Consider the following 16960-nt stretch of genomic DNA (forward strand, 5'->3'; position numbering starts at 1 on the left):
TGAGAAACCTAACCCTTACTTAAGTAGGATACCATGGCCTGTATTTTTGTCACTTAGTCTCCCAAACACCTCTTCCTAAGTGATTTATTTTACTTATTTCTCCTTGCTTTCTGCTTCTGCCATATTTAAATCATCCTCATATCACCATACTCTCCATAAATAGTGTAAAAAATTACATTAACCAGCCATATCCAAAAACAAATCACTAAGGGAGAGGTGTTGAGAAGCCTATATGTACAGTGTAATATTGTGTTGACAGATGGAGTGGCCAGCTGGCTATGGCCTGCCTTGTGGCTGAACTGACAGTGTGGTTCAACTTGGCTGCCCCACCACACACTACCATCACCACCACACACCACCATCACCACAAAAATGGACTCTACCAGGTTAGGGCCTTAACACCAACCATGCATTGATTAAGTCTATATTGTGAGTGGTATAGGAACCTTCATATTGCCTATTCCTCAGTTATTTATCTGGCATATTGTACTGGAGGATGACATCTGGGTGCGGAAATTGAGAAGTGGTGAATGTTGGGGGTTGGGTTGCGAGAGGCAGACCAAAGAAGACCTGGAACGAGGTTGTAGAGTGTGACCTGGGGGATAAGGAACTGGATAGAGAGGCTGCCAGAGATCAAGCAGTGTGGAGAGCCGCCATTAGGTGACCAAGACCAATGCAAGGAAGCATGTTGGAGCCTTTCTAAACGTTATGATACAAATGATACAAAGATGAACAGAGGAAGGAAATTTTTTTTTAGAAAATTCCCTACACTAGATTACAGGTGTCGTCCATTCATAAAAAATCTGTAACAGTTAGAGACACTAGTATTGTAGGAGTGAATGATAGACAGAATATTGTAGTGGTGGATGATAGACAGATTAATATTTTATAGGAGTGGATGATAGATAGACAGTAGTATATATATAGGGGCAGATGATAGATAAGTAGATAGCTCAGTAATATAGAATTTAATCTTTCAGACTGAACTGGAATGTACTGAGCCTGGCAGCCCCATCTATCAACATGTGGATGGACCTGAGAGACTGGCCGACAGTGGCTGACATGCGGTTCCTTCACACCTTCTGCACACCTCAGAGACACAGTGCTTGGGGGTCATGGCGGCCTGGATTTATCAGGCACCCACATCAGCTAATATATCTGATTGGGGTCAAGGTAATCTTATTGTTTTTAATGCATCAGAACTTCAATTCTTACATCTATCAGCCAACAGAATCTTCCACAGTAGTACCCTCTAATTTTTAACAATATCCAGCTTAATCCTGCATCATCTTTAAACATCATTCACTCGGACTTTATCTTGGAAAGAACATATTACTGGTACCTCTCTTGTAAGATTTGCTTCCAAGAGATTAGGTGTGCTAAGCCTACTCTGTACCTTCTTTACCCCTGCACAGTTGTTGACTTTATACATGGGTTTTATTCACCCCTGTGTAGAGTACAACTCTTATGTGTGGGGAGGCTCCCCACATACAGCTCTTCTCAACAAGGTGGAGTCAAAGGCTTTTCATCACATTAACTCTCCTCCTGTTACTGGCTCCCTTCAACCTCCATCTCTTCACGGCACTGTTGCTTCTTTATCTCTTTTCTGTCACCACTTCATTGGTCACCTCATCCCTGAACTGTCTGCTTGCATCCCTCCACCTCTACGATGGGCACATAGCACCCATCTAGCAACAAACTCTCATCCCATTTCTGTCAAGCTCTCTAATGTAGGAGTTAACTGTTACTCCCAGTCCTTCATTTATGCAGTAGGTCAACTCTGGAACTTTCTCTGTCTGTACTTCCTGCTGCCTATGATCTCCAGTCTTTCAAGCACAGTGTGTCCAGGCATCTCAGAATGTACCATACAGATCTAGAATTTAGCTGTCTGTTGTCTTGTGTTTGTTTTTTCTTGGAGGGAGCAGTTTGTGGGCTCCTGGCCTTTGGTTCCTTCTTCCTTGCATTAAAAAAAAAAAAAAAAGCTACCTCCAGTACATCAGGAGGCTTACATTAACCGTTCTTTGGAGCTGTGGTCAGTTTGTCTTCTGTATTTCTAACCCTCTCATGCTTAGGACAAGGCTAGGATTCTGTTCACCTGATGTCTGATGATTTTATTCTGTTGAGTATTGAAGATTGGTACGTATTCCTGTCGGTTGAGGAAGCTTCCTAACACCTCTTCCTAAGTGATTTATTTTGCCTATTGCATCTTATGGTCCTCTTCTGTATTAAATTCTTTCAGTATTACCATACTGTACATAGCCTAAAGCTCCCTAACATCTCTTCCTAAGCAGTTCATTTTGTTTATTACACGTTACTCTCCTCTTCTGTGTTGCGTAAATTCTTCTAGTAGCTATCACCATACTCTGCATCAAGCTACCTAACACCTCTTCCTAAGTAATTTATTTTGTTTATTACACCTTACTGTCCTCTTCTGTACTACATACATTCTTTCAGTATTACCATACTCTGCATAGCCTAAAGCTCCCTAACACCTCTTCCTTAGCAGTTTATTTTGTTTATTACACCATACTCTCCTTCTCAGTGTTGTATAAATTCTTCAGTAGCTATCACCATACTCTGCATCAAGCTACCTAACACCTCTTCCTAAGTAATTTATTTTGTTTATTACACGTTACTGTCCTCTTCTGTGTTACAAAAATCCCTTCATTACCACCATACTCTATAAATAACTTACAAAAGGACATCAACCAGCCGTATCCTAAAATAAATCACTGAGGCAAAGGTGTTGGGGAGCTTCCATAGCTAACCAACGAGAATACGAACCTGAGGTGTGAGGAATTAGTTGGAGAAGAACAGGGAGGCTTTAGGAAGGGAAGAGGTTGTGTAGATCAGATATTCATTCTTAGGTCTTTAGTGGAAAAGTTTCTAGAGAAGGGAAAGAAGTTGTATGCGGCTTTCATGGATTTGGAGAAAGCATATGACAGGGTGGATAGACAAGGATTGTGGAAAGTGTTAAGAATATATGGACTAGATGGGACGTTGTTAAATGCTGTGAAGAGTATGTATGATGGTGCGAAGGCTGCAGTGCGTGTGGATGGTGAACTAAGTGAATTTTTCTCTTTGAAGGTTGGGTTGAAACAGGGATGTGTCATGTCTCCATGGTTGTTCAATCTGTACATGGATGGGGTAATAAAAGAGGTACAAGGTAGGGTAGTGGATGTTGGAGTGGCCCTGGTGAGAGAGGATAGTGTTTGGAAACTCCCTGTACTGTTGTTTGCAGATGATACTGTGTTGTTGAGTGAAGATGAAGGGGAGCTGCAAGGCTTGGTGGATGAGTTTGGGAGAGTGTGTAAGAAACGGAATCTAAAGGTGAATGCAGGGAAGAGTAAAGTGATGGTCTTTGAGGGAGGTGAAGTCAGTGAATGTACAGCGAGGTTGGATGGTGAGGAATTGGAAAATGTGAGTACGTTTAAGTATTTGGGTAGTGTGATGAGTAAGGATGGAGGTTTGGAGGGTGAAGTGCTTGAAAGGGTACAGCAGGGAAGAAAGGTAGCTGGTTCCTTGAAAGCAGTGATAAGAAGCAGGGAAATGAGCATGAAAGTGAAAAAGTTACTACATGACAGTATTGTGATACCAACTCTAACGTATGGAAGTGAAGCTTGGATGTTGTTGGAAGGACACAAGTCAAGAGTGAGAGCAGTGGAAATGAGTTATTTAAGAGGAGCCTGTGGAGTCACATGGAGAGACAGGCTGACAAATGAGGATATAAAGGAGCGTTGTGGTGTGGATGTGGATGTGATAGGAAGCGTTAGGAGGAATACACTGAGGTGGTTTGGCCATGTGGAGAGGATAGAGGGTGAAAGACTGACGAAGAGAGTGTATGTGAGTGAGGTGGAGGGGGGAAGAGGGAGGGGGAGGCCTAGGATGAGATGGAGGGATGGGGTGGAAAGGTATATGAGAGAGGGGGGTGTGAGCTGGGAGCAGGGCAGTGAAATGGCGGGGGACAGGGTGACGTGGAGGCGATTTGTTTGTGGCCACCCCGAACGGGATTGAGGCGTCTGGCAATAGATAGATTAATAGATAGAAATTATTTTTAGCAGAGCGAAGAAAAGACTTTGCACAATTCCAGGCAGAAACGTATAAAGGATGTGTGTGGGTGGGTTGGCTCTGGTACCTTTTATAGGCCCTCTCCTTGTTGCAGACAGCATTAGAACAAGCGTGATTAAACCAAGGCTTTCTTGCATTAGTCAAAGGATGTGAGATAGGAATGTATGCTTCCGTGCTTGAGAGAATAACCTCCGTAATGCACAAGGCACACGCAGATGGCTCCCGGCCATGGAAGCAATAATCATTCCAGGGAAAATCAAAGAAGTACTGCCTGAGGGTTTCCCAGTCCACGGCTCCAAAGTGCCACAGATGACGTTTCTTTGGAGGATCCACAGGCCGTACCAGAGCGATAGGACAGGTTAAGGTGATAAGGTTGTGATCGGAGGAGCCCAACAGAGAGAAAAGATTATCATTGTAAGCAGAAGGATTAGTTGTAAGGAAGAGGTCAAGTATGTTGGAGCTCTCTCTAAGGCGGTCAGGGATACGTGTAGTGTGCTGTACAGGCTGCTCTAGGTCATTAAGGATAGAAAAGATGTAGGCTTGTTCACCAGGTGGATCAGTGAAAGGAGAGGAGAGCCAAAGGTGGTGGTGAACATTGAAATCTCCTAGAACGGAGATTTCAGAGAAAAGAGAAAAGGATAGAATGTATTCCATCGTCGAAGTAAGATAGTCAAAGAATTTTTGATAGTTGAATTAGGGGATAAGTAAACAGCGCAGATATATTTAGTCAGAGAGTGACAGGAAAGCTGAAGCCAGAGTGTAGAGAATTCAGAAGAATTGAATTCAGGAACACGAGAGCAAGATAAGTCGTTGCATGTATATACACAACAGCCACCTTTGGCTTTGAAATGAGTATAGAGAAAGTAGGAGGATACAGAAAAGGGTTTGCTGTCAGTTGCCTCAAACAGCTGAGTCTCCGTTAGAAAAAGAAGGTGAGGTTTAGAGGAGGAGAAGTGGTGCTCAACAGAGCGAAAGTTGGACGAAAGGCAACGAATGTTGCAGAAATGAAGAATTGAGTCAGACAGTGGTTCCAGGCAGCTCGAGTCGTCACTGGATGAGGGGCGGAAGGTGGGGGCATTTATGGTCCCCCCCCTCCCTGGGGACTTCGAGGCTGTGTTGTGATGCCATGATTTTTGAATTTTGGAAAAAGAAGTGCAGTGTGTACTGTGCATGTAGTTTGGTGTTGGTAGTTAGACAAATTTGTATTGGAGAGCATGCTGGCCTACTCACTGTGTTACTGAGACACTGAAAAAGTTCAGCAAGGGAGGATGGTCGGGAACTAGTCCCGAGGGCTGATGAAATGGGAGCTCCAGCTCTCCCTGTCATCAGCTTTCCATCCACCTTGGGAATACTGCCCTGCTCGACTGGTGCTACAGTCTGCTGCTGTAGATTTTCATGATATCTTAGACTAAAATTGTGTGTTCACGTTGATTTATGAACTGTTTTTAGACGTAGATTAATGTGTTTTAGCCATAGGTGGGGTGAACATTATTATTTTGGGGTACAGCTCACTAAGCTTGATTTTTTCCAGACTTATATTTGATGATTTTCAGATTTTATTTGTTGGTTTTAGTGAGTTTTATACAGGTGTTAGGCTTAGGTTAGCTTCCTTGACAGCTGTTAGGCCATTTAGATTGGCTTTAAACTTGTTTTTGGTCTCAAGGAGGATCATTAGTGATGATGAGATACTAGTTATTCTAGGTCAGGATTTACATGTTGATTTCGTTGATGTTATTAGTACAGTAGCAATTCTACATCAGATAGTGATGGTGATGACACTGATAGTGGTGATGAATCACAGCGTGAGATTGCAGAAGAGCCAGATGATAATCTGTCAGGTTCAGAAGTTAATGACAGTGATGACAGTGCTCCATTTAGGTGGTTGAGTCATTCTGCAGTTAGTAGAGAACAATTGCCGATTAATGGAGACACGGGTCAAAGTAGTTTTGCAAAATCTTCAGGACCTTAGTAGACAGGGATATCATTGAACATACAGTGAGAGAAACAATCAAATATGCTGCCAAAGTCTGTGAAGAAAAGAAGAAGGAAGGAGGAAATTATGAGAAAGAGTAGAGAGCTGATGTGGAAGGAAACTAATGTTGGGGAGGTGTATGCCTTTTTAGATTTGGTCCTTTTACAAGGCTTAGTAAAGAAGCTTACAGTCTACTCATACCACTCCACCAACTAGATGCTTGCAACACCCTTTTTGTTATGTTAATAAAATATAGCAACAGTTCCACATTGTGGTAGAGTCAGTACTGTATGTAGATAATGTTAAAACCTCATATGTGGTAGAATCTACATACAGATTATGTTAAACCCTTACATGTGGTAGAGTCTATATATAGATTAAGTTAAAAACTTACGTGCAGTAGCATCTGTATATAATGTTAAAACCTTACATGTGGTAGAGTTTATATGTAGATTATATTAAAACCTTACATAATGCAATGTAACTATACATATGTTCCAATCCTGGGGTCGGGGGGATCTGTATAAAGATGATTTTTTTTTTTTTTTTTTTAGGTGTTTCTCAGCAACTGCTGCCACTAGCTAAGGGTTAATATGTTTCATAATATTTGCATCATTAGCAAGTAAACTCTTATAAGGACTCAGCCCCTCAGGCATGTCATTTATGTCTATCAAGAACATGATTAGGGCCAACACCAAACCCTTTGCACTCCACTAATTATCCTTTTCTACTTGGAAAACTTGTCTCTTAGTATGGTTTTCATTTATCTTCCTATCAAATAATTTTCTATCCATTTCAACAGTTTTCCATGTACACTTGCATAGGTTTTCAGATTCCATAATAATCTTCTATGTGGCACTCTGTCAAAAGCTTTCTTTAAATCCCGGTAAATATAGTCTACCTGTCCTTCCCTTCCTTGAACATTGTCTGTCACTTTCTGTAGAAGCTCACAATCTGTAGAAGCTCAACAAGTTTGTAACACAAGATGACCCTTCTCTGAATCCAAATTGCTTGGATGTTATTACCATATGCCCTTCAAGGAATTTTATCCATCTTTTTCAAATGACATGTTCACATAGTTTGCAGACCAAACTAGTGAGAGAGACCAGTCTATAGTCAAGCGGATCCTCCCTTTCACCACTTATATAAATTGGAACTGTATTTGCTTTTTTCCATTCGGCAGGTAGCTGCCCACTTTCTATGGAAAACCTTAGAATATCATAGGTAGGCCTCAGTAACTGGTCTGCACATTCTTTCAAGATTCAACCAGCTGCTTCATCTGGTCTCATTGCTTTTCTCACATCCGACTCCTTCATCAACTGAAGTATCTCATTTTTCTCATCTACTATTGTTTCCAGTTTCAGGAGCTGTATCTCTGTTACAGGTTCTAGGAATTCCTTTTCTGTTACAAATTCCAACTGCAATTTATCATTCATTATGTTACACATTTCCTCTTCTTTTTCATATATTACATCTCCATCTCTCAGTCTCACTATGCTTTTCATTGTTCTCATTTTACTATTAACAGACCTTTAGAATGGTTGGGGTTCTTTCTTGCTTTTATTAATTATATCCTTCCCGCATTTTTGTTTGTCCTTCCGTCTTACTTTTACATATTCGTCTCTGCACCCTTTCCAAGATTTTTCTGTATATCTTTTTCTTACTTGGTCCTATGCTTGATTCCTAATTTCAAGTGCCTCCCTACATCTTTTATTAAACTACTCTTTCTTTCTGTCGTCCCTTTTTGCAGCAACTTTAGGAACATGGTTTCTGACTCCCTCCTCATATATTTTCATAAAGATATTATATTTCTTCTGGGTATTTTTCACACACTACATTTCGCTCCAGTCCACATTTCTGAAATATTATCTTATGGAGTCGAAATCCACTCTCCCATAATTATATCTATTTTGTCAATATGTCTCTTCTCTTTCTCCCATGCCTCCCGCAATACCTCAATCTCCATAACCAGGTCGCTGTACTCAGCTTCTACCCATCTTTTGTTTCACCTTTCTTTGTCTTTAAGCTGTCACTTGTCATATTCTTGATTACTGCTTCCATCTTTGAAATTCTAATCATTAATGCCTTTATCAGCTCACACAAGTCGGTTTGATAATCAGATCCCCCAAAATCACCACTCTCATCAACCATATGCCGCTCCACTCTGCCTCTCTCGTCTGCCTTTTTTTTTTTTTTTTTTTTGCCACAGCTCCCAAAGAGCATCCAAATGTTTCAGTTTTACAGGTGAACCTCTCTGCCTTTAACTTTAATCACAGACAGGCTGACAAATGAGGGTATAAAGGAGTGTTGTGGTGTGGATATGGATGTGATAGGAAGCATTAGGAGGAACACACTGAGATGGTTTGGCCATGTGGAGAGGATAGAGGGTGAGAGACTGATGAGGAGAGTGTATCTGAGTGAGGTGGAGGCGGGGAGAGGGAGGGGGAGGCTGAGAATGAGGTGGAGGGATGGAGTGGTGAGGTAAATGAGAGACGGGGGTGTGAGTTGGGAGCAAGGCAGTGAAATGGCGAGGGTCAGGGCGACGTGGAGGCAATTTGTTTGTGGCCACCCTGTAAGGGATTAAAGCATCTGGCAATAGATAGATAGATAGGTAGTTTAGAGATGGGATTTCATTCTGTATTCTACAATTATGTTAAATTTTCTGGATCCTTCCTGCAGATGCATGTTATCCATTATGTTTATATCCATCTGTGTGTGTGTGTGTGTGTGTGTGTGTGTGTGTGTGTGTGTGTGTGTGTGTGTGTGTGTGTGTGTGTGTGTGTGTGTGTGTGTGTGTGTGTGTGTGTGTGTGAGAGAGAGAGAGAGAGAGAGAGAGATGGGGTGGGGGTAGTAGGGCAGTTGGGCTATCTTGTCTCCCTCCCAGTCCCCCTGCCCTCCTGCACACCTGCTTGTCTCGCTCCCCATCCCTCCCACTCTCTTCCACCAATGTTTGTCTCCCTCCTCATCCCCCCACACTTCTCCACCCCTGTGTGTCCTCCTCCCCATCCCCCCACCCTCCCTGACCCCCACCTGCCTGGCCAGCTCGTCCACTTTCCCCCTTCTGCTGTGTCTGTTGGCCTGAATACTTTCCTGCATGTGATGTTTGATGTCTCATTTTTTTGCAGTGGTATTATTTATGTAGTGCTGCCTACTGCTTTCTTAGCCTTTATCATTCTTTTTCTGTGCCTGCCCTCCTCTCTTCCTATTTCTCCCATCTTTCCTGTCACTTCTTATTGCTCTTCTTTCCTTTACTGGTGGCTTTACATTGAGTGACAAGCCAAATGGTTTCCTGTAAGCCAAGAAACCATTTACAACGCTGGGTGGTAACCATATAACCAACCCATACGTGTTCCCTACGTGTCAACAAGTGGGTTGGTGGAGGGTTAGTGCCCCTCCCCGTAAAACAACTAACTCAAAGTCAAATGGCCACCCCTTATGGGAGTATGGCATCTGGCAATAGATAGATAGATAGATAGATTATTTATGAGGATAATAACATTATCTTTGGTGTTTCTGTGTCATTCTTTGTTGATTAAGGTATATAAGAGTTTGGGTTTGGGCATGGAATGCATCTCTGGCTTTTCTTCAGTATATTAAGAGGAAAATTGCTTTGATATCTGACATACTCATTGACCAAACACTCCCACTGGTACGCAGCACTGACGGTTATCGGGGTATTGGTGTACAGGTATTGTATTGTACCAGTAGGATGGTTTTACAGAAGCAGATGCTTACCTGTGGTTGATGGGTCTGCTTGGCCAGACATATGAGGGTTAATCAGGAACAACAAAAAGATCACTGAAATATTTTGACATCAAACCTGGATATCTTGTCACTTGAATACGGATGTAATGTTGTATTAACAACCATATCATTATTGTTTTCCTCTCACTTTAAAGGAGGGTTGAGCACATCATTATGATTCCCAGTGAAGCCTCTTGGTCCTGTGTCACATTTTTCATATAATGTGTCCACCATAAAATTATTTTTTTCAACATAGATTGGATCATTGGTATTGAATTAATGATCCACCTTCCAGGTGGATAAGTCTCTCCTTTGCTGAATAATGCCATGTGGAGATGTCAAGAATGAAAAAGAAAAAGGTTTTGTAGTGAAGGGGTTGACAACCTTGCTTCCATGATTCTCCCTACCTCCCTTCCACATCATCCTGTCTCTCCTCCTCTGAGCTGTTACCTGCCTCCCCCTCCCCCACCCACCCCACATTGATCTGGCAGAAGGAAGTGAATTGGACACTGGGACAAAGAGGATGATGGATGATAATTGCTGACCACAGCTATATGTATAGGATTTATAGGATTAAAACTATCATGTTCTTTATCCTTCACAGGATCAGTGCTGTTTGAGGTGTACAACCATCAGTTCCTCATGTTTGTTAGTCTGGTGTGGGTGGCAGTATCAGTAACAGTTCTGCCTTTCACTGTCCCTACTGCCTTCTGGTGGACCTTCCTTACAACAGCTGCCTTAGGCATGGGGCTTGGCTTTCTATTCACAGGTAGGCTGTATTTTTTTTTTTTTTTTTTTTTTTTTTTTTTTTAAGCTGAAAAAGTATTCTTTCAGATCCAGTGCTTGTGTATATTGTTACAATACACTACCCCTTCATGTGAGAATATTGAGAGCAGAGGGTTTTAAGTTAGGGTCCACTGTCAGGAAATGGAAATGAAAAGCACTGTCTATGAGAAGTATGAAATTTTTATGAAAATAAATGGAGAGGATATCAGTAGACATGTCCCACAGTTTGTTATTAATACCGAGAGGAAAAAAGGATTGGTTTAATTATAGAGATAGGAAGACACATGAAACCAAAAAAAGGCCACATGGAACAAGATATGGAGAAGATGTAGTGAAATACCATGGAATGGATATAAGGAGGCAGTGAGTGAATGACTGCATTGTTGTTGTTGTTGCTTAACCTCAGTCTGCCTGGCTGAGGATACCCATCAGGTGCAGGTTAGGAAGTGTCTCAATGGGGTCATCCCACAGGTTCCTTACACCGTGGATGTTTAGTCTGTGTCACAGTGTGGGGCAAGGTAATATCCTGTTCGTAGCCTAGCTGAGTGAACCCAATCAGTTCTGTTTAAGGATATCTCTGATGGGTAGATGTTGGGAGGGGGTCTTGTAGTTTAGTATTCTGATTGGGATGTTATAATGCTTTGTGTGTATAATGAGTTTGTAGGTGTGTTTTCATTCCTAGTGTTAGAATGTCTGGAGATGGGATGTTTTCAGAGAAATTCTGATAATGTTTGTGTGGTGATTGTTTTGTGCCTAATTGTGTCGTGTGGCATTGTTATTTGATGAGGTGTTGTATGTTGTCACAGGCTGCTGGATAGAATTATGTGCCTCTCATATCAGGATATTTTCTAACAGAGAGGGCTTTAGTTTCAAAGCATAAATGAGCTCTGGGAGTTGGTTTTTGTGTAGCTAGGTATTATGTTTAGGGTGTTGTTCCATATGGTCTGCAAGGTGTTGTTGTGGGTATTGTATTTGATACGATAGAGGCCCGTGCTGGGGAGGCACGGGACATCGCTAATTTAATATATTGTTTGTAGAGTTGGGAGAGTATGTTTCTGTTGTGCAAATTCTGTCCTGGTAAGTGTCTGAGTGTGTTTGAATTTTTTTTTTTTTTTTTTTTTTTTTTTTTTTTTTTTAAATGCAAGAAAGAAGGAACCAATGGCCAGGAGCCCGCAAACCATCCTTTCGAGAGAGAAAAAAACAAAAACCGCAAAAGAGAGCCAAATTCAAGATCCGTTCATTTTGAGATGCCTGGACACACTGCATATGAAAGACTAGGGATCATAGGAAGTAGGAAATACAGACAGAGGGAGACATTTCCAGAGTTGACCTGTTGCATAAATGAAGGACTGGGAGTAACGGTTAACTCTTGCATTAGAGAGTTGGACAGAAAGGGATGAGAGTCTGTTGCTAGACGAGTGCAATGCACCCATCATAGAGGTGGAGGGATGCAAGCAGACTGTTCAGGGGAGCAGTGACCATTGAAGTAGCAATAGAAAAGAGATAAAGACACAACAGTGCGGTGAAGAGACAGAGGTTGAAGGGAGCCAGCAAGAGGAGGAGGGTTAACCCACCGCGTCCCATTGACATATATGTATGTCCACAAGTTTTGTCACTGTCAGTCCCGTTGACGTATATAAACGCGCATTAATTGCAAGGTCCCTAATTTGCACAATTTTCAATTTTCGTGGGTGATTTTTGGTACGTATACACGGGACACCTTCCCCTACAAGATGCTAGGCAGGGACAATGCCTTACCGAGCATGATCCCCCCCCCCCGCACACCATTGTCTCGGCAATTCACCTGTTACCAGTGACCTGGCCAGTAAAGACATGGGGTGCCACGGTACGAAATTCAGGGCCAGAGTGATTTCCCAATCGATAACAATGTATTTACGTAGCATTAGAGGAAGAAACAGTCAGAAATGATGATCAGGTACCGTAAAACGCCATAACTTCGGACATTTTTTATGTGTTTTAATGAATAACTCCTTGTAGAATGGTGCAATTTTATTCCTGTTGGTGTCATGTGGTAGCCAGGGAGAGTACCTACTAAATCCATATATTTAAAAAATTAGCCAAGCTAAACTTGTGCTTTTTTTTTTTTCATTTTCAAGTGTCCGAAGTTAGGAACAAATTTCCTAACTTCGGACAGCTCTTCCAAACTTCGGACATCCATGTATTTTCCCTTTAAACATGAGAATGGTTAATGGGATCTATCTCTGGACACACTGGCCAAACTTCGGACACTTGAGAAGTTTTTAAAAAATGTAAAAAAAAAATATTGGGCACTAGTGACCAGAGTTATACATATATATAGAGAAGTATCCCAAAATATCTTCTTTTTGGAGCTCGTAATTTCATATCACATTAAATTGCATCATATCACATTGTAGTGAGGTATTCTGGCCGTAAATAGAACTAAGAACTATTCACGAACTTTTTGAGATGAAAAAATAAAATAAAAATGCACTGCATATACCCAAAACTGTAAGAGGAACTGTCCTCATTTTCCTAAACAAAACTTCACTTAATTATCAAGTATCTACCTCATTGACTCAACAAATGCATACCGAAATAACATAAAATGATGTTGAACATTTCTTACAGGTTCTAAAGACACACACACACACACACACAAATCAACAGACACACACACACACACACACACACACACACACACACACACACACACACAAATCAACAGACACACACACACACTGGCACATGTTATGAAGGCACCATGGAACATATTAACTGTAGTACATCAGTACAAAAAACTATTCCTTAACTACCAGTATAAAATACTGTAACTAAATATATAGTATCACTTTTTTCTTTAAAATAAACCTCATTACTGGTTAAGGCACCTTATTGGCAATAACTTTGGTACTGGTAGTACTGACTATGGTATCTTACAGATTTATATCAAAATTATTATCATTACTTAGGCCAAAGGTTCACATCTACATCAAAAATCATCCTTTGCTTTCGGTCAAGTGTTGGTTCTGGTAACACCTTCAGTATATCCTCTTTGTCTATGTCACTGCTGTCATCAACCATTGGGTATACAAATGTGTGAGGTGTACCCTGAACGTGTTTGAGAAACCTGACATGTATTTCTGGTTTTACCTTAACAATGATAGCAATATAATGCCTATATCTGTCTTTGGTATCAAAGGGAACCCTCACAACTACCCAATCTGAGGGAACAACTTTATCCCCAATAATCTGGGTAGAGGTGACTGTCAGGGGAGATGCTTGTGCTTCATGGTTGGGTGCAGATGTGGAAGTGGAAGGCTGTGCTGCTATCTCTGCTGTATCCTCTTGTGGCTGCAGTGGCTGGGGTTGTGGATCATCAACTTCACACTCTTCATGCTGGCTCTCTGTTTCATTTTGTAGTGCCCTTGTAGTAATACTCATGCCCGGTGACACATTCAACCTTTTCTTTCGCCTTGGTTTCACTATAGCTGGACTTGAGCTTGACTGACTGGTTCCATGCCTCATGTCCTTCAACAATTCCAACACTGAGCTGTCTAAGGCAGTACTGGTAGATGGTCCTGGTGTACCAGTATCAGCTGTATCTTGGATTGAATCTTCTGGAAGTCTTGAGATGGATTTCTGTGGATCAAGAGGATAAATGCCGCACTTCCTAAACCCACTACGTAGGTTGTCAGCAATGGTCCCTTTAACTTTATCCACCAGTTCGGTCAGTAGTGCTGGGAAGCAGTCTTTAGGTAATGAAGCACTCAGCCTACCAACAGTAGTTTTCTTGAAGTTCTCGAGGATCTTACGCCAGTGCACTTTTAGAGGCCGGAACACAGCAACATCGAGAGGTTGTGTCAAGTGCGTGGAGTTAGGTGGTAAGAGAAGAAAGGAGATATTATATTTCTCACATGACTCAATAACACTGGGTGATACATGGCTTGCCAAGTTGCCTCCTATAATGACAACTCTACCTGTCTTGCGTTTAGCTTAGGGGAGGATAATTTTGTGGAACCAGTCATCGAATGAACACGAGTCGAACCATCCACTGGGGGACCTATTGTATAGTGTTCCAGGAGGGCCCCCTTCAGTCCAGGTATCGTAAAGATGGATAGCTTTATACACCACATATTGAGGGAGTAACACACCAGATGCAGTTCCAGAGAACATAATAGATATTGAGGATTTTGTTGAGTTCATGATTCTCTCTGGATATTTAGTGCCCCGCCTCACTATGACTTTCTTTTTACCTGGATCATCAGTAAGATTGGTCTCATCAAAATTTATTATGTTCTCTGGAGGCACACCTTCTAGTGATTTTTTCAGGTTACTGTAGAACTCGGCTAGCATGGCTCTTGTCACTCTGGCTCTGTCAGTCTTTATATTCTGGGACAATCGTCTACTAAGGGTTTGTTTGTGGCGCTTGAAGAAGGAATGGGCCCATTTAACACCAGGTACATTGTTACTGAATCGTGACACAACAACCCCTCGTTTGTCTAAATATGCTTTCACTAACATCCTCAAGTCCAAATTGTCGAGTGGGAATCCCCATTCTGCCAATGTGAGGATTCTCTGACACACCAGTAACTCTTCATCATGGCTCAATGAAGTATTACGTCCCACTTGTTTGCAATGTTTTTGTATCAGGTAATCATGTAATGTGCTCTTTTTTAATTTATATTTTTCAGCTGCTTTGCGCACACTCATGTTCTTGTTATTTATGTCATCTTTAGCCTTTTCCAGGGCACTTTTGGACACTGTACTTGTGTAGGCTCTTTTCCTCTTTATAGGAGATTTCGCTGTTTTAGCCATGTTTTTCTGTTTATCTAATTAGCATCACTTTACCATTAATATTATTGTCTGTCCGAAGTTTGGACTTTATTTGGCTCAAATAATTTGTCTGTCCGAAGTTAGGAATTTTTTCTGCAAAATAAAGAAGTATTCATTAAAGCAGGCATAGCAAGATTATCCATGCATATATTTTGAAACAGTTTACTTCCCAGTACTTGCAGCACTTTTCTACATATAATCGTACTGTTCACTTTTTTACAATTGAAACTGTTTGTTCTGTGTGAACAAAGTTTTGCAGGGTAAGAAAATTCAGTTATTTTTTCCAATGGATTCACGAATTTTTTTCACCCACACATATTCAAGCTAGTTTAATAGGATTAATACATAATAGTCTTAGAGGATTACCCTACCTACCCACATCATTATTTTTTGCAAATATCGCACTCTCTTCCAATAAACTTGAATTATTACATTTTTTTGCGAAATGTCCGAAGTTTGGACGCTGTCCGAAGTTATGGCGTTTTACGGTAATGTCACCAAAAAAGGACAGATATGTTGATGTGTTTGGTGAGTGAAACAGTGCTTATATTGCCTATATTACTGTGTGAAAACCAATATACTGTACTCTCTTACTACATATAAATTCATACCAAATAAATAAATAAATACCGTTTATGAGTGGTTTGGAATAGTTACCCTCCCATAGAACTCATTTTCTTTGGAGTGAGCCTGATAGAAAGCCCAGTAAGATAAGGAGTACTGCTACCTGTATCGAGTATTTTAAACCTCAGGTGAGCGATTTCTCTATGAATTTTTGATGTTTCTCACCAGAAGCGGAGGTTTGAGCCAAAAAATTTATTTTCCAAAATTGGTTGGGATTGGGGGGAGTCGTTAGTTGAAAATCGGTCGGGACAGGGCAGGTTAATGAGACGAAAAGCCTTTGACTCCACCCTATTGAGAAGAGCTGTATGTGGGGAACCTCCCCACACATGAGAGTTGTACTCTTACACTGGAGTGAATAAAACCTGTGTATATAGTCAACAACTGTGCAGGGGTAAAGAAGGTACAGAGTTGGCGTAGCACACCCAATCTCTTGGAAGCAGATTTTACAAGAGATGCAATATGATCTGTCCAAGATAAGTCCCGAGTGAATGAAACCCCAAGCATGTTCAAGGATGATGCAGGATTCAGCTGGATATTATTAAACATTAGTGAGTACTCCTGTGGAAGATTTTGTCAGGTTGATAGGTGCAGAAACTGAGTTTTTGATGTATTAAAAACAACAAGATTATTTTTACCCCAGTCAGAAATACGAGCCAAGTCAGACATCAGGTGTGCCATAGCCTCATCCCTTGCTTGTTGAAGTAACTGCTGAGATAGGCATTGTGGGAACCGAATGGAAAGGTGAAGGGTGGAATCATCAGCGTACAAGTGGCTAGGGTTTGATGTACAGCTTAGAAGGTCATTGATGAATGAAAGGAGAAGAGTTGGTGATAGGACAGAGCCCTAAGGAACACCACTGTTGATAGATCTAGGAGAAGAACGATGGTCGTCTACAACAGTGGCTGTAGAACAACCAGAAAGGAAGCTATATATGAAGGCACAGATAGAAGG

The 16960-nt window shown here is 41.3% G+C and overlaps 1 protein-coding gene across 1 annotated transcript in view; it reads left to right on the plus strand.

The window, feature by feature from the left end:
• The first annotated feature begins 1115 nt into the window (after positions 1 to 1115).
• LOC145405350 (uncharacterized) overlaps positions 1116 to 16960 on the plus strand; it is a 47858-nt gene continuing 32013 nt past the window's right edge. The window contains exons 1-3 of the mRNA XM_080276761.1: positions 1116 to 1173; positions 5829 to 6008; positions 10389 to 10553. Of these exons, the coding sequence (XP_080132887.1) occupies positions 1116 to 1173; positions 5829 to 6008; positions 10389 to 10553 (403 nt within the window). The remainder of the gene's footprint in view (positions 1174 to 5828; positions 6009 to 10388; positions 10554 to 16960) is intronic.

The sequence above is a fragment of the Coenobita brevimanus genome, chromosome 66 (assembly GCF_032717465.1).
Source record: "Coenobita brevimanus isolate Jiangsu-jjx chromosome 66, ASM3271746v2, whole genome shotgun sequence".
NCBI classification, from domain to species: Eukaryota; Metazoa; Arthropoda; class Malacostraca; order Decapoda; family Coenobitidae; genus Coenobita; species Coenobita brevimanus.